At 33.1% G+C, this 23,849-nt stretch overlaps 1 protein-coding gene across 5 annotated transcripts in view; it reads right to left on the bottom strand.

Moving 5' to 3' along the window:
* The window catches only part of USP15 (ubiquitin specific peptidase 15), a 119,684-nt gene that overhangs the window by 8,559 nt on the left and 87,276 nt on the right, over positions 1–23,849 (bottom strand). For 3 of the 5 annotated variants that reach the window (XM_040491537.1, XM_040491536.1, XM_040491538.1), the window contains 12 exons: positions 12,823–12,996; positions 11,225–11,383; positions 10,921–11,145; positions 6,100–6,183; positions 5,915–6,009; positions 5,625–5,816; positions 4,367–4,482; positions 3,921–4,193; positions 3,469–3,539; positions 3,042–3,157; positions 2,272–2,421; positions 580–683 (listed from right to left, as the gene is read on the bottom strand). In XM_040491537.1, coding sequence (XP_040347471.1) covers positions 580–683; positions 2,272–2,421; positions 3,042–3,157; positions 3,469–3,539; positions 3,921–4,193; positions 4,367–4,482; positions 5,625–5,816; positions 5,915–6,009; positions 6,100–6,183; positions 10,921–11,145; positions 11,225–11,383; positions 12,823–12,996 — 1,759 coding nt within the window. Of the gene's footprint in view, positions 1–579; positions 684–2,271; positions 2,422–3,041; positions 3,158–3,468; positions 3,540–3,920; positions 4,194–4,366; positions 4,483–5,624; positions 5,817–5,914; positions 6,010–6,099; positions 6,184–10,920; positions 11,146–11,224; positions 11,384–12,822; positions 12,997–18,895; positions 19,042–23,849 lie in introns of those variants that run through there. The other 2 variants (XM_040491539.1, XM_040491540.1) reach the window with 2 other exon arrangements.

The following is a 23,849-nucleotide window of genomic DNA, read 5'->3' on the forward strand; positions in this document are numbered from 1 at the left end:
CACATACATCAAGCATTTTAGAAAGGGGAAGAGAAGGAGAATGGAAATGGACACGAGTTCTGACCATGACGTCCCTTTACATTAAAGTGAAAGTATGATTAACTCAATACTTTACTCCTGATGTTAAAAAAGGTTCAAAAGCTAATTCATTCATTAGTCAAATTTACTGGACAACTACTGTATGTAAGACACGCTTTATATTTCCCCTTTAAAAAATTTTTATTTTAGAGAGAGAAAGGACACGAGTGGGGGAAAGACAGAGAGAGAGTCCTACGCAGGCTTCATGCCCAGTGCACAGCAGGGGGCAGAGATCATGCCCTGAGCCGGTATCAAGAGTCAGACACTTAACCAACTAAGCTACCCTGGCCTACTGCGCCCCCCCATCCCCGCTTTTTTTTTTAGAGGCTCCAGGTCCCAATGTGGAGCTTGAATTCATGATCCTAGATCAAGAATCACATGCTCTACCAACTGAGCCGCTAAGCACCCCATATTTTCCCTTTTAGTAGTAAATATCTTAAGAAAAAAAGTCTGCAGTTATCAAGCATCATAATTTTAGCAAAATGGTAACTGTCAACTTACAGTGTCCTCCTCCCATCCCTCCATAGTGGTTTGAAACAGCAATCAAATTATAGCGGCAAGGACCTGCATTTGGATTAATTAGGAATTCTGACATATCCAGGTCACTGTTTAACAAAGAGATCAAATTAGTTTTGTTTTCTCTAAATGTCATGAATTCTATTCTCTGTCAATGTTGCTTGACTCTCATTTATATAAAAAATAGCTCTTTCACTAAAGAAATCACTAAGAACCAAAGAACTGTAAAACAAATCACACAAACACACACCCTCTGAGATGTGAACATTTTGGCAAAATAATTCTTAAAAGGTTGGGAATTTCCAAATTCTCTACTGAATGCTGTTATTCAGATTAATGTTTTTGTGCTAATACATTTAACTTTCAGTATACTAGTAAAACAGTCATCACCCTTTACCATCTGGACCCTTTTAATTTTTTAGATTTTTGAAGTCATTTTTAGTAATTATTTATTTAAGGAAGAATAAAACAATAGTGAAAACAAACTTTCACAGAAATTTTATAATAATGTAGATATATCTAAACCCAATATTTATTCTATTTTCCTGGTTTTGATTATCTATATATCCTGAGTAGGCAACATTCTTTGAAATGCAACCAACTGTTTGTAATCTGTCATGCACAAAACTGTAACATGACCATTTTATAGCTTATCATTATTCATTTTTGGGTACTTGTGTCATCAAAAAGCAATAATGATCCTAAATTTCAAATATATCTCTCATAGATTCTAGATTATCATTACTGCTGGTTCTTCTTATACTTACACACTGTTAAAATGTTATATTTTTGAAAACTTTGATGATTCATAATTAAGGACAAAATTGCCATTGGTTTCTGGTAAAAAGCTGCAAAACATTTTTAACTTTGTAATCAACAATCAGAATAAGCAATCCAAAGAATGTTTTCAATATTACATCATCTATTTACTTCCAGTCATCTAGCACACACACCTGCCTACGGCAGTTGTCTACTTATTAACTGTCTCAAACTTGTGGTGCATAAATATCATAAAATATAGAAGAATACTATCGATTTTCTTTTAGCAAAATGGGAGAGTGCCAAGTTATTGCTGCAAAATGTTATGTGATGAAGTCCTTCCTGGACCACGTGAATGAGAATACACTATTTCATTTTTGTCCTTATGAATGCTCTATTAAATTTAGTGAAAGCTTAAAAAAAAAAAAAAGACTACAGAGATGCTGTCTCCAGACTTTTTAAAAAAGTGATGTAATACTCTGGACAATGTGATAAATAAACTGAAGTATGACACAATAGGAATGACTGATTACACTACTGTGTCATCTTTTTAAGCAATTACATTATTCTGTTTCACATTATTCCAGTCTTCTTTAAAAAGCATACCAAGGAATAACTGATGATTAATGATGAAATAATTCCTAGGAAAAACAAAATCACTAAGATCCCACAGAGTATGTTAGATATATAAACAGGGCTAATGAACCCGTATGATAACGTAACATAAAATTACTTTTATTTTGTTGTTCAAAAAGGTGTATTTTCTTTTTGTACTTTGAAAAATATCTAAAAACGAATAAAATTGCTACTGATCCTTACAAACTGCTAGAATGACTCACAAATACTGGATCTGATGCTACCTTATGTTTATAAAAACCTACAGCTGTCCAATGCTGATAAAGCACAATCAAAACTTACTTGATGGGAAAATCAACTAATGTATCCAATTTGTCTCTCATGTATCGACTATAAGAAAATCGTTTGAGATGTACCACAAGTACTGGAGGCAGGGACCATAAATCCAATTTCTTTGTGGCTTGCTGATGTTCTTTACAATTTGGACAATACCTAAAAATAAAGAGAAATCTTTAAAGCTTGATAGAGGTAATGAAAATAATAATTAAAAAATGCTTGGAAAGTTCTTTTATTCAGTACACCTAATATATACCAGACTGATAAACTCCTTTATCATTTTTATCTTCAAAAAAATCAGATAATGAGATAAATTAGTATGTAAATAGGTATCAAAGAAATGATGAAGGCTAGATTATTTACATTTTAGTATGCTAAAAGAACACAGAACTATGTTGAGAAATAAGCATTAGAAAATCTTAATACTTCTGGGCTCTAATGGAATTAAAGCACCACAAAACGTATGACTTTCCTAAAAAGGTTTCTATCAAAATGGCTGCACAGCAAAAAAACTCTTGGGAAAAAGTAACTAAAATTAATTATCCATTGTAAAACAGCTATTAGAGAGAATACAGTAATGAGATTAGAGCTTAACATTGTAATAATATTTTTAAAGACATTTTAATCACTTTTAACAGACTATTATCATATAAAGAAATGCTTATTATTTAAATTATCAAAGGGAATTTAGTACTTTTTCAACTTGATATATAGCACATACCTTAGTATAAATCCTTAAAACATAATTAGAAACATTTTTTAACTTTGTCTCTTACCAGGGATCTTCAGCACCTAGCTTTTCTTTTGTTGTAAAAAGCTCAATGCAATCTTTTAATTTCACAAAGGGTTTTTTAGGAGGTTTATATTCCACACTTTCATGTTTTTCAAAATCCTAAAGAGAAGTATTTCTTGAGTTAAGAGAACAAATGAAACAAAACTCATTTTAGTGATTCCATCTTACTATGAATAGTAATGAAAAACTCCTAAACTTTCTCTGAAGAATTATAAAGCTTTTTTCAGCTGAGATTTACACACGTCTAAAAAACTTATGATTACACACCTACATGGATGATTGAAACTGTTAATAGAAAGCATGTTCGAAACCAACAAGCCTTTTCTAGTCTATAACCAGCAAAATAAACACATCTCGTAGCAGCAAAGAGTGTAACAGTATGATCAACATGGGAATGAACGATGACTTACCTCAGCGGCATTTTCATCAAAATATCTTTTTTTCAAATCAGGATCCCAATCCAAAGCAAGAAAAGATCTTTCTAAGATGGAAAACATATTTCTCCTTTAAAACTTAATATGCTTTCATGTTAAAATCAACATATTTTAATATTAAGATATATGCCAGAATAAACAAATAGCCATCTTTTCTACTTGCACTAGGTGATCAGGATAAATTGCTATTTCCAAGGCATTAAAATATTTAAGCAGTTAAAGAAAAAAGATACAAGACTTAAGAATAAGTCCAACCCCCATTTAATAAACAGTGATGTGTTTAATATACTTAGAAATTAAGACTTTTCATTCAAGATTTTATACAGATAGGTAAAGGTTATTTCCCATGACTGTTGAATTTCATAGTTTTCACCTAAAAAAAACATGGTTTGCTCAAGTTCAGTGTTCAAGCCATTTTTCACACTTACCATCTAGTCTAAGCTGCCTCTCGTCAAATCTTATATGCCTGGTGTCATCTTTGATGTAGTTGATATCAGTATTGCCTAAATTGTTGAACTGGAATGTAAATAGTCTTTTTTTGTGTCCCGTGAGTTGACTTTTACAAGTTTCCTCAGTACATAATCCATTTTCAGAATCATTATCTCCTCCAACTGAATCTTCAGACTGACTGTTTTCATTCTCGGAGGGAAGTTCTTGATCCTGGCTGGATTCATCATCTGGTTCATCTGTTTCCATCTCACCTAATTTTAGACATTAGAAGTCTTTAAATAAACCCAATGCTACATTTCAAAATTAATATTAACATTATTTTTCCCAGCTTGAAGATATTTTTCAGTTCCTTAATCCCCATGTTCTTTTTTTCTGAGGCAATAATCCAAGTGAAAGGTGTTATAATTTAACAGGAAAGTCTTACTTGGTGAGCCTTCTTCATGTATGCCATTTGGGCCATTCCCATTAATATTTTGGTCCTTACAGCAGTGTAGGGATCCTTCGGTTTCTTCGGTTTCAGTAGATATTTTGACATACCGGCTTAAATAAAATCAGAAATCAAATTTAAGTTCTATGAAGGTAGAAACCTTAAAAAAACATTTTCCATTCCTTCAGTAAAACATAACTTTTTAATGGAGTAATGCTTGTCTTATACTACATTCAAGGATAAATTCAAACTCGGGATCTAGCACCATAAGTATAAGTGACTAATCATTTCTGTTTTGGTTGTCTATATAAAAAGAAAGACAGCAATTTGTTACTTCTAGGGTTTTAACATCTTTCTATGTTAAAAGTTTGTGGCAAATAATTTCTTGACTTAAAAAAATTATTATATAAATATCCACATTTAGATGATATGTATTATTGCCAAGATTACTTATAACTCTATAATATGATCTTTATGTATGGGTTCTGGGATTGCAACAATTCAAAGAGGTATGCAAGAAAGAATACTACATATGTCAGTTAAAAATGATAAAATAAAAGGGATCAAATGGAGTCTTGATTATATTATAATTCAAATCAAGGTTTTAGGAAGGCAAAAAAGGGGTTGCCTTAAAATACTATCAAGCATGAACGTTTATCCTTTTATTTTTTTTTTTATTTTTTTTTTCAACGTTTATTTTTATTTTTGGGACAGAGAGAGACAGAGCATGAACAGGGGAGGGGCAGAGAGAGAGGGAGACACAGAATCAGAAACAGGCTCCAAGCTCTGAGCCATCAGCCCAGAGTCGGACGCGGGGCTCAAACTCACGGACCGCGAGATCGTGACCTGGCTGAAGTCGGACGCTTAACCGACTGCACCACCCAGGCGCCCCACGTTTATCCTTTTAAATAAAACCATCAGTACGAGTTCTTAAACTAGCAATGTGTTTAACAAAACGAAATATCTGAAATTTGTTTTAATTTCACAGTGCTGATATGACAAGTTCCTATTTTCTTCCAACTGTAAACTTCCGGTGTAAAACAGCTAAAAGAATTCACTTTCAGGGTTTGACATTACCTCAGTAATGTGTTTTACATGATTAAGAGACAAAATTAAACTATAATTTGATTTTTTAAGTTGCTACCTGTTTAAACAAAGTTGAGATAATATAGGGTTATCAAATTATATTCTGATAGTATGCTGCATATTTTTTATTAACTATTTTATTGTCAATGAAGAACTGTCTGACACTTACCACATTCTCAAAAGCAGGAGATTATAAAGTTTATCTTCAGTGTTGTTTCGTGGTACAGCCATAAGAAAAGGCTGACCAAAAAGTGAGGAACCAGTATGGTGGGTATAACTTGAGTGTCTAAATTTTTCTCTTAGGCAAACAGGAATAATCACATGCTCTGTATCTTCTGTCCTATTGATATTAATTTCAAACCTGTAAGGACAAAACTGACCATAAACTCTGAAAACTTTTACGTTATTTCCTCTGAATTTTTCCCAAGTAATATTTTGCACAATGAATTTTATACTTACACATAAATATCATCCCGTTCCATAATACTACTAAGGTTTTCATCCATAGCGAATATTCTGTGAAATCTATGATTGTATATATCAGTAACTATCATCTAAAAGGAAATAAATTTCTATTAATCTGGTTTTACATCACTGAAAAACTCAACTCCAACTTACATACTTCAAACCCAGAAACATCTTACCTTATCTGCAGGTACTCCTGACAAAGCAGACAATGCTGTACAAAGATCAAGTATGTTTCCAATTTTGGGGACAACCACTTTGTACTAAAAAACAAAAAATTATATGAATTGATTACTTTGGAAAAAATATTCAGTAGTTGGAAATGACCTCATGTGACTTCCTCACATTCGCCTGGTACTTGGCTTACAGTGTCCGTCTCCAATCCTGCCGTCATCCTCGCCACCATTTTTCATTGGGATAATTTATCTTAGCCTTACTGTTTCTTGGCTCTTCGATACAAAGACCCACACTTACTTTCAACTGGAGTTCACTTCTTGCACCTTGTCATAAACTGGCTTCACCTCTGATATCTTAAACTCTTTTCATACTACTGACTAACCAACCACTACTTAATTTTCCTGGAAATTCATTTTTTCCTATTCTTGGCTTGCATTTAGAGCTCTAGTCCTTTTAATTCTCAATTTTCTCCAAGTTTACCAGCTTCCTAATGTCTTCATACACCTTCCATCCAGATCCCATATGATTGATTTATCACTTCAACTACTCTATTGCAAAACCTTTATTTTGTTATTCAGTTTTATTTTTGCTATACTTTCTTAGAGCTGTTTGGATATGCTGGAGGAACCTGACCAACTTTAGAGACTGGTTTGCTACAAATTCATAGTGCCCAAGTCTCAACAGATCCTTCAACAGTTGCCAGAAATTCTGTGCATCTCTTATTTGCTTTTTCTCTCATTTCTCTTACCATATAATTTACAAATCTCTCAAAAAAAAAAAAAAAAAAAAAAAGGAAACCAGTCTCTTATTGCTTTCCCTCTAAAAATTCCCCTCTAATTATCTTTCTCCTCTGCTTTCTAAATAACATTGTTAAAAGTAATGTCTACATGGACTATCTTAACTTCCTCACTTCCCATTCACTTATCAATCCATTCGTGGCTTTTGTCTTCATCTCTTTATTTAAACTGTAACCAAGGTTGTCAAACCCTGTTAGAGTTTGACCCTAGCCCTCTTCTGAATTCTATATGCTCTCTTTAAAGACTGTGATAATATATCCCAGTCTGCTTTGGCCAGTCCTGATTTAGTCCGCTGTCCTTGTATAATTATTAATAATGGCCCCTTTTATTTTTAAGAGTTCTGGTTTAGGTGACAGATTATAAGGTCATCCTAGCCTTGGGGACCTCATCCTTCTAAGATATTCACTATCATTTTCATAGACCTCACTACCCAATTTCTATCTCAAGAACAGACATCTCTTCTCTAGTCTAGATACATAAACTCAACACCTAATGAAAACTCTACCTAAATTTTCTTCATGCATTTCAGCATGTCCAGGACTACACATGATTTAAGTCATTATTAGGTCAACATATCCAATATTAAAACAGGTTTCTTCCTAAATCTTTCTTCCTATATATCCCATTAAAATAAATAACACCACTATTTCCTCAGTTTTACAACCCAGTAAGCTTGGCATCATCTTTGTATACTTGTAAACATTGTTATTTCTTATACTCAACTGGTTCTTCAAACTGCCATCCTGACACTAATATTAAGAGTTCAAGCGCTTTTCATTTGTCATCTGATCACTGCAAAAACCTCTTACATGGTCTTAGTACATCTGACCTAAGCTTTTCCAATTCAATCTTTGTACTAGCTTGAATCTTCTTTCTCTAATACAAATCTGTTTAGTAACCTTCGATGGGTGCCCTAGCTTTTAAGATGAAGTCCAACTTCCTATCATGGTGTCAAAATTCTTTGTGAGCACTTACCATATTATCTACTTATAATTTCCAGAAGTGGGACATGTCCTCTTTCGCCTTTAGCTCTTTGTATATCCAATCTCTTGGTCTACAATACCTTTATTTTCAGCTTTCACTTGTTTAAATCCTAATCATCCTTAAGGATTCAACACCGGCATTATTACCAGTTTGGGTATGTCACTCCTTCTATATACTCCTAAAGTACCTTATCATAGCACTTTTCACACTGCATGACAAACTTCTTGGGAACAAGAAACAGGAACACTTTTGTATTTCTAGGAACACTTTTGTATTTCTAGCACTTTGCAGAATCTTAAGTTCCAATACGTAATACATGTTCAATACAATTACTAATAAACTTCTATGACCTAAATCAACTTCGGTGATGGGAAAACTCATCAAGTAGGTTAACTCAGCTAATTTCCCTTTCCTCTCCAGCTGGTTAAAGCACATTGTTAATGAGGCTATCATTTTGTATTTGAGTTGTTACAGCCTCCAACTGGAAAAAAACCTCCCAATTCTTCTGTGCTGACCAGGACTCCAACCTCTACAAATCTGTACTTTTGGTGAGAAAAAAAAACCAAGTGAGAAAAGAGGTATACTAATGAAATTAATATTGCTGGAAAAATAATTTAAAATCCAAATCATGGGAGAATATTCAATACATGCCTCTGGGCTAATGTGTAATTTGAATGCAATCTGTCTCTACGTAATATAGATGATATTGTTGGCATGGGAGAATACGGTCTTTAACAAATGTACTGTGGAGAAACAGAGTATATTCTTTTGTTGTGATCAATTTTTACTTATTGTTTTATGCTGCTCTCTCATTCCACTATACTCTTTGGCATATACTTGTAAACTTACAAACTAGAGAGGTAAGGGTGTAGTTTAGCATTGCCATGATTTCCCTCCATTGAAAAGAATGTTAATTCTATACTTATTAAAGGATGTGATTTTAGAAATGTGAACACATCTCCCCCGGTCAAAAATAAAAGCGGGTCTTTACTGGCCTTCCTTAATATTCTTAGTACTACTGAATGAAATATTGACACGAGGGCATCAGGCTCATTGGCTTTAGGAAGAAAACATAAAAGCAGCAGCAAAAGAAATAGGGGGAATTTCTACAACTGAATACATGACTAGTCTCCACCACACTTTAATTACTTTGAATGAAAGGACTGTACTTTTATGGTGAACCTTCATTTACTGTGCCCTTGCTGACAATAAAACCAAACACTTTGACTAAATTAACGGTAAGATTGTAAATGCGTTAAAAGCAAATGTTTCATATTGATTTCATGACATTGTTATTAGCTGAATTGTGTCCCCTTAAAATTTATATGTTGAAGCCCTGACCACCAATGTAATAGCCTTTGGAGACGGGCTTTTAGAAAGTTTAGATGAGATCAAAAAGGTGGGTGCCCTTACAGATTACGTGCATACAGGCGGTCTCTCTATGTAAACACAGTGAGGACAAGACAGAGTCTGCACTAGAAACCAACCATGCTGGCACTCTTGATCGTTAAGACTTCTAGCCTCCAGAACCGTTTGCCAAACAGAGCTTTACACTCTCACTAGGCGTCCAACACATATTTGAATGAATAGAATTTTTGAATATTTCTCCATTAGGAATGCATTTCTGCAGTAGAACTCATGGTCTAGCAGAGAAATGATTAAGTAAACCAAAGTTATAGGGAAATTTGGTTAAGTGCGGGAAGAGAATTTTAGGGGAACTGAAGGTAGAAGAGTAAGGAACTACTTTTGTTAGGGTGGGTCATGTGTCAGAAAAGGATTAATAAAGGGAGGAAATATAGTGCTTTGCTTCACAAATTTTAAAAATAATCCTATAATACTAGGCAATGGAATCAGGCTGACAACTGATATTAAGGCCTTTTTCAGGGCTCTTGAATTGAATAACCAGTGTTTGATACTCCAAACTGTTAGAAGATTAGAACATTATTGAAGCAAGTATTTATAGCTGAACTAAATTTAATTTTTTTTTTAATGTTTACTTATTTTTGAGAGAGAGCATGAGTGGGGGAGGGGCAGAAAAAGAGAGAGAGACACAGAACTCAAAGCAGGTTCCAGGCTCCATGCTATCAGCACAGAGCCCAATGCAGGGCCTGAACTCGTGAACAGTGACATCAGGACCTGAGCTGAAGTCGGACGCTTAACCAACTGAGCCAGCCAGGTGCCCCCCTTTTTTAAAATTTTTAAATTTATTTATTTTTTTTGAGAGAGAGAAGGAGAGGGGTGAAAGGGGAAGGGAGAGAGAGAGAATCTTAAGCAGGCTCCATGTCCAGTATGGGGCCCGATGTGGTGCTCAATCTCATGACTGTGAGATCATGACTTGAGCCAAAATCAAGAGTTGGACGCTTACCCGACTGAGCCACCCAGGCATCCCAGCCCAACTAAATTTCTATTTCTCCTCCAAGTTGTTAAGATGCCTAAAAATTACAGGTATTTAAATATACCATTATCATAACATGAATCAAAATGTGTACTATTAGTTTTATTTTCAAAAGACACTAGAAAAAAATTACAATTAACATTAAAGTTGGAAAATAGGAAAAATATTTATCATAACATTGCAAAATTGAACCTCTCATTTTTTCTTTTGTAAGAAAAAGCCTTTGAGAATTTTATTTATACAAATGATACTTTACACATCCCTCAGCCTTTCACGATTCTAAAAAGGTGTATTAATTTCCAAAGTATTTAGCTTATAAAATCTCTTACATATATAAACTTAATTACTGAATTGTGCTTGAGACACAAGGTCTCAACACTTAAGATTTTGTTTTGTTTTTTTTAATTTTAGAGAGAGAGACAGAGTGCATGCGAGTGTGGAAGAGGGGCAGGATAGAAAGAGACAGAGTCTTAATCAGGCTCCAAGCTTAGCATAGAGTCTGACATGGGGCTTGATCCCACGACCCTGGGATCATGACCTGAACTGAAATCAAGAGTCAGACACTAGACCAACTGAGCCACCTAGGCACCCCTCGACACTAAGTTTTAATAAAAGCAACAAAGGCAAAGAAAATAATCATGACCTACCTGCATAGGTTTGGTAAGTGGATCCATTCTAACCAAATAAACTTCCAAAGTACGTTCTTTTTTCATGGGCAATGGAAGTGTCAAGTAACAAAAAGGATCAAATGTTACTGAAATCTTAGCACATTCAGGACAAACTAAAGTTGATTTGAAAAGGCCGTGAAATATATCTACTATGATAGAATCATTTCTTTTTAAATGGTTTTCCCAGGCTTCTTCAGCAACTATCTGTAAGAAAAACAGACACATATTACACAGAAATATCACATTATTGTAACAATGGTGACAATGATATTATTAAATTTACCTTATCTGGCCTTCCATCAGCATCTTTTAACTGTATATATGGTTTTTTCCTAATTCGATTCAAATCCTCATGCAGTCCATCTAATAGGAAAGCTAATAGCTCTTGACAGTCCTGCTGCTGGTATCCAGAGAACTGAGGTGCAAAACGTCCTACTTGCGTCTGTAAGAAAAGCAAAAATACAAAATCAGTTACGGGGACAAAATTGATTAAAACAAATATGATTCTCATTATTTATGGATTTTATATTTGTGAATTCACTGACTCTGTTACAATCTATTTGTAACCCTCAAAACAACTTGTGGCACTTTGGCAGTCATTTGCAGATATGGTAACTACAGACACATAAGTTCATACAGATAATTACATATCTAAAAATATTTTTAAAATTATAACTAATCTCTAATGTAGAAATGTTGACCTGAGGAAATAACAAGGAGAAAATGGTAGAGTTTTGTACAAAGGATTTGGAAATACTCAAACTTATTAAAATTCAATAATATTTCCGGGTCACTAGAAAAAATTACAACGTTCTCCTTTAGTTTCTGTGTATAAAAAAGAGGGTAAATTCCAGAGATAAAAGGAATGTTTGTGTTCATATATAATTTTCCTAGTCTTTGCAGTACTATTTTTTTATAAGACTGAAAAGAAATGTGAAAGGAAAAGTCAGATATCAAGAGCCTGTTTACACATAATTTTAAAAGAGAATAGCTGGCAAAATGAAACTAACTAGAATCCTGGGTAAGGATTGAGAAATAGTTTGTCTAAACTAGCTTGTTCAAAGCTTAGAAAGTTAAGATAAATACAGGAGTATTTTGATTTGTTGTTTTTATGGTTTAGGAACTAGTATACAGTTAATAAAATATGGCTTAGCAGATGTCCTATATGAGTGTCATTTGTGTATATTTAAAAATGGCTGAAAGCTGAGAGCTTCTTATTCTCTTTTAAGTTTAAAATTTCCCATAGATCTCACCTGTAAATAAATAGGAAAAATCTTTTAACTATATAAAACTAAATTTCATTCTTATTTGAATGACAAATTAAAGTTTTATTGGTTGTAAGAAACCACTTCACAAAAAAGAATGAACTTAAAAGTGTAAGGATTATATTGAAAGTAATTCATATTTAGCGCTGGCTATATAGACTAGTTTCATTTTAATAATTTTTCAAATTTACAAGGACTCTCAAAATAACCTGAGTGCTTAGACTTCAATGACATGCCCAAATTTAGCCTTTACATTTGTATAAATAAATTTATGTAGGTTTCTCATACATGTACTTATTATAAAGCAACCTGCCTATGCTCTGCTGTCTCTTTCTTGTCATTTTGTACCATAACAGTGTTTTCCAATCTTTATTTCAATATTTCCCTCCCCATCTCCCAGAGATTTTTTAGACATTTTAAAGTAATCGTCCACCACACCTCCCACCCAGAAAATTGAACAGCACTGATATACTGTGTATCTTTCTATTTGTGCTAGGTCCCTATGGAGTGCCATAAGCCAATGTAACAGCTATGATTTTTCAGGGCTTCCCCCAAAGAACACATTTTTGTTCTGGGGGTCATATAGCCCTAACAAAAATGTATTAACCATACTAACCTTAAAGGCTCTTGGTGTGACATAGCTAAATTTTCCAGACCACATTTGTTTGATCAATTCAGCGTAAGATTTAGCTATTTCACCTCTCATTCCTAAGGGATTGTCAAAATTGAGTTCTTCTTGATACTTATCATTGAGGAAATATTCAGTAAGTGGAGGAGTGTTGCTCAAACACTGCAAAGAATAAAACACATTTTCAAGTAAAAGTAACCACAGGTTAAACATGTAAAATGAAGAGAGAAACAAACGGACTTGCCATAATATATAGAGAAAAATTTAAATGATGGCCTCATGAACTAATAAATAACTGGTCAAATGAACACTCAAATGATGCACTCAACTATTCATTTCCCAAATTTCAAATCAATTACTTATAATAAATGAAAATGCTATTATTTGTTGCTGTAAAATCTGCATTAATTTTAACCACAGCAAACTACCTGTTAACTGGGAGAGAAGCTCAGAGTTTTCTTTCCTTCTTTTACTTGATTGGTAGAAATTATGGTTTGTCTACTCATCCCAGGCACCTGCAAATTAGCCTGAGTAGGTAAAAACTGAGATAGAGTGCAAGCAAGAAATTAACTTTAAAGAGGTATTTATTGCTTCCATTGTCAATTCCTTATGAAAGAGCGGCCTTTACATTTTCCATTTGGTCAACCAATTTTAGAAGGGACAGTACAGATTCGCTGAGCCTGAGGAAACTTAACTTTTGTTATGTGAACTCTGGCTAAGTGTGTTCCTACTTCCTCCAGTTCTTCAGTATCATGACAATTCAATTTTCCTTTTTGGCAAGATTAAAACTATGAATTAGTTAATTCTCCATCTCCTTTCTATTCAGAATGAAATAATTTAGGAGTTAAAATAAAATCGATGCCAGAAGTACAGTTTTTCCCTAACACTTTATCTCAAGATAGAATGATTTTAAGTTGATAATACCATATAATTTGAACCCAATGTTATTATTCTTTATTAAGAACCCAATATTACTTTATGAATTAGATGTCTAGAGTCATTAAATAGAATATGTAATGACTGACATATACTTTTCTTTTTTTTCTTTTTTTTTTTTTTTACTGCAGGAAGACATTGGTCTTGGGAGTCAAAGTTTTTCACAGCTTGCTTATCACTCAGTTAGGTTAATAGTCTGGGATTAAACAGTCTTGGTAGCTATGAAAAGTTCAACCTGCTGGGTTCATGCCAATAACTGGCATGCCATAAACTATGCCTATATACCATGTACTGTTTGACTAAAACTTCAAAATTAAGCATATTTGATTTTTTGAAATAAATTATGATGTTCTGTTTTGTGGTTTCAATTATGAATTAATTTAGGTTTACTTAAGTAACCATAACATCTATTTTGGTATTTTCAATGTAATAAAAATAATACTGCTCAAATTGGTAGTCTAGTACCTATAATAAGGCAAAAGGGAAATTGTTTATAATATCATGGAATTTGTTATTATATAATTAATTCTTAGGCAATGAAAGCAAATAAAAATGTTTAGAGTGGACTATGTGTCATTTACAAGCCATTTTCAGCAGATATCAAATTTTATGGGAGCAAGAGGAAGATAACGGTAGATTACAGTGTAGGAGGCGATTCAGGAAAGGATACTTTCCAACTTCTGAACTCCTTTTACATGTCAACCTCTCAAAATCTTACACAGCTTTTGAGATTCATTCTCTTTTCCTTTTGTATTATATGTTCTTTTAACTATAAATCCAGCACTAGAGGTAGGGTCAGGCAACCCAGAATGCACCATGGCTACACTAAATGCCACCACTTAGTAGTATCATCTGATTCAATACAAACAGGATGAACACTATATAGTCAATGAGGCAAAGGGGAGGTCAGACAGCATTTCCAACAATTATCAGTTAGTTTTCAAATCCTTGAATTTGATCAGTTCAGGGTTATACTAAGAATATGATATTCTACTAATGTAACACAATTATACAAAGAACCTAATTTATGGTTTTACCAAACTAAGAACCAAGTTGTACAGATGTGAATAATTTTTGAACTGTTTTCACTTAATTCTATGTATCCTTATCTTGCAAAGAACTTCCAAATATAATTTAAAATCTGTAGCTTTCCAGTAGCATCCGGAGTGATTTTTCTAAAATTTATATCACTTTCATGCTAAAAATAATAGCAATTTCAAATTGAAATCTCAATTTTTGAGAAGAGTCTGTCTTTTGCCCACCTATGTGGCCTCTTATCTTGCTAATACCTTTATGTGACTCTATCCTAGCCTCATTTAATTACTTGAGGTTCCTTGACCTCCATGTATTCTCTCACTCTTAAATTTGCAACATCAATCCATCTATGTGAAATATACCTTCTTTGTTCTATTAACTTCTACTAAACCATCAAGATTCAGGTATCCTGTCTGGGAAGTATTCCTAGATTTCCTTCTAATGTTTCCTTTGGTATGTTTCCATATTGCATAATGCTCACTTGTACTACACCACTTATTTTCTAATATACTGTAACTTTAATTTTTAGTTTATCTGTCTTGCCAAATGGACTGTGACCTTCATGAGAGCAGGAACCATAATATCAATTATATGTATATCTCCAGCACTCAGTATGTGTACAATAAACACACGTTTAATAAAACATGTTTTTGTCTACATATACAAATGTTTTTATCCTTTTGGCTTTTTAAATCTTTTCCTCCAATGTTTGGCACAGAGCAAATTTTTCTTGAATGAATTATTACTTAGGGAGGCAAAAATATATTAGCTGGTAATGGATAATCTCAAATCTTCATCAAGCACTCCCACCTGATTTAATGGTTTAAGTCACTTGGTTTAAATTATATAAACCAAAAGAAGGACAGCACCTATTAAAAACTTGCCCATGCTTTTGTGTGACTCTTGATCTCAGGGTTGTGAGCCTGAGCCCCACAGTAGAGATTATGTAAAATAAATAAACTGAAACATACAAACAAGCAAACACCAAAAAACTTTCCCATCCTTTTAACTTTCATTCAATTCACTATCTACTTTGTAGTGGGTCTCTGCTTAGATTTTTTTTTAGTCCTTGATACAGAGACCAATGATTATTTTCAAAGTGACACAAGCCATTTTGAAGATGACTATAATTGAACATTAACAAACTAAAAACAAAACACAGTTTTAATAAGTGCTTGTATTACTTATCAAGATATCATAATCAATATATTTTGAGGTAACCCTTATGTTTAAAATAAAAAAAAAACATTCTATTTGTTAAACATAATTTTTAAAAAATTTAAGTATAGTTGACACACAATGTTACATTAGTTTCAGATATACACCAGAACATACTGTGTTAAGAAACTCACAAGCTACATTTTTCTAAAAATTTATACAAACATATATAAATACAGAAATTCAATAGACAGTTTAAGTGTTCTACTAATGCACATATCACAGTAGTTTAAAAACTGAAACTGATGTCAGACTTTTCTTTCTCATATTGTAAAATACAATACTTTTCTCCCTCACCTTGAAATTATTATTCTGGGAATCATTATATTCTTGGACTAGTATAAAGACTACCTAAAATACTAAAAGTTCTCTTTTAATTTTTGGTATAAATTTCAAGGTATAATTAGAATACAGGTCAAACAACTAAAGTATTTCCATGCCTCAAGTGTTGTCAGTATTCAATGCCATCACCGTGGCAGAAGTAAGAAGGTAGTTTCTTAATATTGGTCATACTGCAGTTTGAGTTATAATTTATACAATTCATTCTATCTTTTAATATGGGGCTATCTTAGAAGAATGAACATCTTTGACAAATACAAGAAAACTGGACATTTGGACTAGTTGCCATTAAATACAATGTTTTAAAGAATAAAGATTTTGGTTAGTTCAATAATAAAAACAACAATAACCATAGTTCTGAAGCATCTCTCTCAAAGATTCCTCTGCTATAACAAGTATCACTTTTCCATCTGATTGGGACTGTCCCAAAACAACTCCTTTCTTAAGACATATACAGACAAAGGGAATTTCTCCTTTTAACCTGTAAGATACTTTATTGAGTGACATAATATGGACCTGAAATCACACGTTTTATGCACCTATGTGGATATATTTCTCACTCTCAATGATTCTTGAACTGCAGAACAGAACAAAACTCATCCTTTCCTAACATAAACGGTTTCTCCTAGCAAAACCTGAGAATACAGATGTAAATAAATCTATTGTAAAAACAAAAGGGATTACATAAATAGTATTAGTATGTTATTTTATGGCTACTTATGAGTTTTGTGATGTTCTACCAGTCATATGCCATTAACAAAGCTTCACCTTTGTTAATTCAGATTTCAACTACCTGACATTGACAGATACCAACACTTCAGTATTTCAAGGAGAGCTTCTCACCACCAAAAAAACTGAAGTTCAAGTATGAGGTGATGTGACTCATAATAAAACACAGATCTTAAGCCACATTTTACTTATATCAGAATGGTGCCTAGAGTGGTTCTTACAATTGGTAGAATTTTATCAAATACTATGTTAAAAATAAAGCAATAAACAGAATGAAGAGGATTTTGTACCAGTAGTCTCAATTCTTAATGTAAAAAGAAGTAAGTAAAAACTTACAGTAGTGAACAAGCAAAATTGCTTTAGTTAAAAAACTAAATTTCACATTTAGTAGATGTTAAAGAGTTTTGGCATTCATTAATTTAAATTAGTCTTTGTGATAAAACAACCAGTTGGTTAACTGGAAGGTCAGGACATAAGCTAGTATGAAAAACTGGTTTATCCATGAGAATGAGAATGCCTGGGTATGTGCAAGCCAGTCATTTTGTGAGCAGACATGACTACTAAGTATCTGTTCCTGAAAGTGGCTCTGTGTCTTAAGACATATTAGTCCTTAGTTTAATGTATTAAGATTGAACCTTAGCCATGTACTTCTTCCTCCCTTTCTTAGAATGTTCTTCCCCTGTAAGAAATTCCTATTCTTTAACACTCATGTCAGTATCTCTTACAACATTTTATCTTGCTCAGCACCTCAAGGAAGAACTAATATTACTTCTTCTGAGCAAACTCTATACCTTGAACTCACTTACACTGCGCTTATTTTGAAAGCAGCCTCCATGTCTATTTCACCTTTGTACCTCAGGGTCTACAGCACAATGCCTGACACCTACCTTAATAAAGGTGTGTTGAATGAATGAAAACTTGTATGACAGAAAGACTGGAAGCTGTCCTTACAGAAACTGAGAACAGTGGGAAAACACTAGACTAAAGAGACCTGAATTACACCCTGGGATATAACTATAACCTATCTAAAAGTTCTGTAAGTTCAAAAACAGAAGTCCCAGTAATGCCTAGGCAGGCTTTTCTAATGAAGAAAAACAGCTACTGTGAATGCCCCAAGCTATCAGGATAAATCCATATAAGTCAAAGACATGTGAAGGAAAAGTATTTGGAAATATATTTTTATCAAGACTCCTCACTAAATCTTCAACCTAGAATGAGGTATAAAAATTCTGAAGAGAGTTCTTCTAAATAATCGAATGTCTCAATCAGTGGACATTCTGCCATATGGTTCAATGTATATAGAACTTTAACCACTGCCACCATGAAGAACTATTTTTAAAAAGAATGCATATACCATTCAACTATTTTATAAAGTAATAATTCTCTATGAAAAACTCTCTGGTTACAAATTTCCATACATCTAAAATTGGAATATTATGTGAGGTTATGATTTTCTTTCATTATTTAATTAGCTGGAAAGGCTACAATGCTCTGTACATAAGTTTTCCTTATACACACATGCACAAATCCTATTGCTCTTACATTATTTTCAAAAAGTTCTTCCGTTAAATATGTTCTGATCAATAAGACTGATGTTTCTAGAGTTCTCTGGAAAAAATTAATGACTCATAAGAGTCTCAATTTTGTATTTCACTATAAATTTCTATATCATTTTTTAATTGATGAAGTGAAATAAAGTTCTACTATATAACCAAATCTCAAGTCTGTAATCAACATATTTTAGGAAATGAATAATTAATAGCCATCCCAATAACTTGTAATGAATCTGGAATTTCCCCAGTACCTGGAAAATAGCCAAAGTAATCCCCTTCAAAAAGAGAAAGTTGTCTTTTGTAATGCTGAATATGAACCACTCCCTTTCTGTTCAGGTGCTCCAGAAGCCCAATTTTCAAGTGATCATGTATGCTCACTATTTTAGTAAACCGGTAACTAGAACAGGAAAGAAAACAAACTTAATTTTTGATTACCTAAAGCTCTGAGTTGTGTAACTCATTCTGTAACTGATCAAAATGTAATGCCACTCACACCCTTTAAAAAAAAAAGTAGCTATACCTTCAAACTAACCAATACTAAAAATAAAAACCCAATCTAAAAAGAGGAAACCATTTTCTTTTCTTATAATTTAAAAAATTACACCTGAAGTGACCTTAGAATAATCCAATATTTTTTTCCTGGATTTTAATATTAGATGGATAAAGAATTTTCAGATTTGCCATGCTATCGTTTTTCACTTTGTCATGACAACAGTATAGACATTCTAAAAAGGTCTGAATTCTGAAGCATTTCTCTAAATACTGGGATATTGGCTCTAGTTCTGTAATGAAACAGTGGATGAGAAAGGAAAGTATGATGTAGATTTTTACAATGAAGAAGTATAAATATAAGCCTGCCCCTTCATCAAGTAAATTTTAAAAATGAGGTATTTTTAAGACACCTGATATTTTATTCTTCGTAACTTTTTCCCTTAGGAAAGGCCAATCTCGTTACATTTGAGAGATCAATTCTGAAGCTTCCCCACATATTTTGGGAAAGCATATACAATCATTCTATTTTGCTTTTCATTTCCAATCTCCCTCCAAGCTTTCTTTAAAAAATAACTTCAGGTAAGTAAAATATAAGTGGGAATAAATTTATTTATTTAAAAAAACCCCAAAAAACCAAAACTTCTGTTTTTCCCTCTCCCAACTAGTCAGAGAAGAGAGAACTGACATACACTCAACTTAAAATATTGGAACTTTACATAAAATAGTTTCAAAGGCTGCATTTTTGAATTGGACAAAGATAATGTTCTAACAATGTAATGTATGTTATTAACCTGGTCACTATGCTTAAGACATAAATTAAATTTCATTTAAGTTCCTGCTGTCACCCTTTCTTTCAAATTCTATGAAATTTCTTCTTCATACAATACTTAAATTCAATAAAGAATTATCATGAAAGCTCTGGGAAATAGGAGAACTAATGGGGAACATTTTGTGGGCTAACAAAGAAATAGTGTTATTTTTTTCTCTAATCTATAAAATTGAGGAAGGAGAATTCTAAGTTTGTGAAAAGGTCTACCCCGTTACTGGCAGTGAGTAAAGCTTATAACTAGAGATTTCAATGTTAAAAAAGCCATGATTATGTAAAGACCATTAATTTTCATACTAAAAGCTATCAGCAGAAACTAGACGGAAGATCTATTTTTAATATAAGTAAATTTGAAAGCTTCTGAGATGATTATACCAACAACAATACAGCAAGTTTCAGGCAGAATGTATTTTAGTGAGGTTTTCAAACTACTCAGCTATAGCATCAATTGTCTAGAAAAAAAATTTTTTTTTGGTAAGAGGCTATTTAATGAGTGATTTTATGTTTAATATTATTTATAGGAAGCAAGCTAAAATCAAATGGTTCTAATAATATTAATAAACTAGTATAAATTGCATTTGTTTTAAAGAACTAAAGCATATGAATTCAATTGTAATATTTAGTATTATTATCTGCTCTACACTGTTAATAATTCAAAACTGGCTCACAATGAAATGAATGTCACTATTTTAGGCAAGCAAGATGAAGGACTTTAGAAAAAGCAATGGTTCTTCATAATTTTGTGTGTGGTTCAGTGCCTTGCACATAATATTCAGTATAGAAACATTTTTGAAAAAATAAGTATCACAAATTTCTGATTCACTGATCTTTTAGTTTCCCTGTGAAGGCATACATGAAAGGATAGCAGAAATTTTTCACGAAGTTTAACTGAATTTTTACATTCTTTAAGGGAAATCACCAAGTCATGTACTTCTCTTCATTATATCATTACACTAGACCCCAAACTGACAATAAATACTTCAGCTGAGTTGAAAAAGAAGTTTAAGGACTATGTAATAGCATGAACTATGAAGGGTTTCTGATTATTTTCATAATCCAAAAGAACTTTAAATTTATCTAAATAATCACTCAACAGATATTTATTAGGAACAGAAGATTATTATTTGAAGAGTTTCTAGTAATATAAAAATAATGTTCCAAAAGGATTTTTTCCTATCATTCACTGTGCATTCATGGAACTAGCTGCGTGGGACTGGGGGTTGCTCTGCCAGGCTGGGGTTAACATAGCAGTCCGATGCAAGTGCCATCAGACTGGTTGCACCGGTGGAACGTAACGCTGTATTATTTCTTGAACTTTATATATAGCTGGGTTTCTGACTTACTTGGTTGCAAGAAGTAAATATATATATTATATGCTATTATTCTTTTTAAAATTAATGTGCTCTTTTGGAGTTAGACAGCTCCAGAAAGATCATTAACCTGGTCCAGGTGAAGTTCTAAACATTTCTGGTAAATTTTCTAATGCAGTATTTCTCTGTTTATGTGAAAGAACTAATTTCTTAACAATTTCCAAATCATCATAGACTGAGACTTTTATAAAGTACAGTAAAAATGAACCACTAGAAAAATGAAATAAAAAACGACATACAAAAAAACAAAGCCTCATCTTCTATTATGAGATTTAATAGATATAAAATACCCTGACCAAGTTGCTAGAAAAGTTTTAGACCACTTATACTTAATTTCTATGCTTATTTGTCAACCATGCTGTCTCATCCATAGACAGACTCTGAGAAATACTGTTCTAATCATTATCTGGCATTATGCTAAACATTGGGGATATAAAAGAAAACCAAAGACAGTCTCTACTTTCATGATTCTCACTGTGTAATAGGTATTTATCCAGAAGAAAGAGAGGAAAGGGGGGAGAGATAGAGATGTGGGAAAGGCAACGAGGGAAAAGGAAGGAGTATACACAAACAAGTTTGATACATAACAAATTCCAAGAATCTTTAGTTTTGGCTTAAGAGGTAGGAAAAGCCCCATTTGGGTTTTATCCTTTAGGTGATGAGAAGCAAGTTTTAAGCAAAGAGATAAATAATTATATTTGCATTTTAAAACAACGACTCTGAAAGCAATGCACTAAATGGAGAGGAAGAGGATAAATGAAGGAATAAAGATAGGAGTTAGAGATATATTTCAACAGGTCACATAAAAGATGCTCAAGTACTCAAATATTGTACTGACAGTAAAAGAGAAGATGGATGGAAGTGACACTAAGAGGTAGTGAAATGAACAGGATCTGGGGAGAGTCTCAAGTTTTTGACTTGGGTTAGTGGGTGGACAGTTGCAACTAAGGGAGTATGAGATAAAAGGATCAGGTTTCTTGGGCGAGTGTTTGGTCTTAGTAGCCAAGGTTAGTTTAAGTGTAATATTATCTAGACAGAAATGTCCATCTAATTGTTATATACTGGAAGGAAACTCAGGAGGGAGAATTATAGTGGAGACAGATTTGAGATTTGTCAGTTAAAGTGGATGTCAACATCTCAAAGGTAAAGAGTGACATCTCAAAGATAAAGAGGCTACAAACAACCCTGCAAACAGAAGGTCAAGAATGACTTTATCAAAAGCAATTTTTTGGGGGTGGTATGATGGTCACAGTGATGACATAACAATAGTTGATAACTGCATATTGTTTACCAGGTACCAAGCACTTGTTAAACAATTTATCTTCATTTAACAGATGAAGAAACTAAAAAGTTTCTTATTCAAGATCACACAACCAAGTGGCAGAACTAGGTTTTAAATCCAAGCAGTCAGGTTCCAAAACCTATGCTTGTAACTACTATGCTATGCTGCAGAGGACTACCGAATGGAAGATGAGAAAGTAGGAAGAAAGTACAAACCATTATTTTCAGTTTTCAAGGTTAAGAGTCCTCTTCACTCCTCACTTAGAAGAAGAAAAAAAAAAAAGACGATATATATATATGCTGAAAGGAACACAGTGAAAATGTGAGGTAAAAGGTACGTAACAAAGATATGATGATTAATGGAACAAGTTTTGGGAAGATAGCAGAGGTCCCAGGAAGATGGTGGTATAATCATGATGACACAGACACTTCAGGTATGGTACAATGAGAATAAGAGGAATCTTAAAATGTTCTAGCTTACTATTAAGAATTTCCTTATAAACAATTAGTAACATTTTGGTTAAAAATTTATAATTTCTTTTCAAAAGTTATTGAAAACTTTTTCTTGTCAAAGTATATAATAATTAGGTCCTGGGCAATTACCGAAGAATCATTCATAATACTTCAATTACATACCAAATCTGTAACAACTATATATATCTATTTATATTTACATATATGATATATATTTATATTCATATATACATAATGAATATACGTGTGTATATAGATTAGTGCATGTGTGTCAGTGATTCAGTTTATTTTCAAAGCAACATCTCTCTAAATGAAAGCCAGAGACAGACTTTCAATTTTTAATTATACACGACATGGTTATAAAGCAGTGATTTTCTAGTAAATCCTTCAAGTTCAAATGAACATCATCTTTGATGTAATCACTTTAGAAGGCTGTATGTTTTCTTGATACTGTCATTGCTCAAAATATTTTAGGTACTTTTCAATAGAGCCGGCACACATATGAATAAGCATTAATATCTAGCATACAGTGGGTGCCAATATGTGTTTCATGTGTGTATACTCAATGAGCTTTTTTGTATGGTAACATAGATTTGTTTTCATTTATTTTTTTAATGTTTATTTTTGATAGAGTGCGAGAAGGGGAGGCGCGGGGGGGGGGGGGGGGGAGGAGAGATACAGAATCTGAAGCAGGCCCCAGGCTCTGAGCTGTCGGCACAGAGACCAACATGGGGCTCAAACCCATGAACTGTGAGATCCTAA

The sequence above is a fragment of the Herpailurus yagouaroundi genome, unplaced genomic scaffold (assembly GCF_014898765.1).
Source record: "Herpailurus yagouaroundi ecotype Mexico unplaced genomic scaffold, PumYag 182, whole genome shotgun sequence".
Taxonomy (NCBI): Eukaryota; Metazoa; Chordata; class Mammalia; order Carnivora; family Felidae; genus Herpailurus; species Herpailurus yagouaroundi.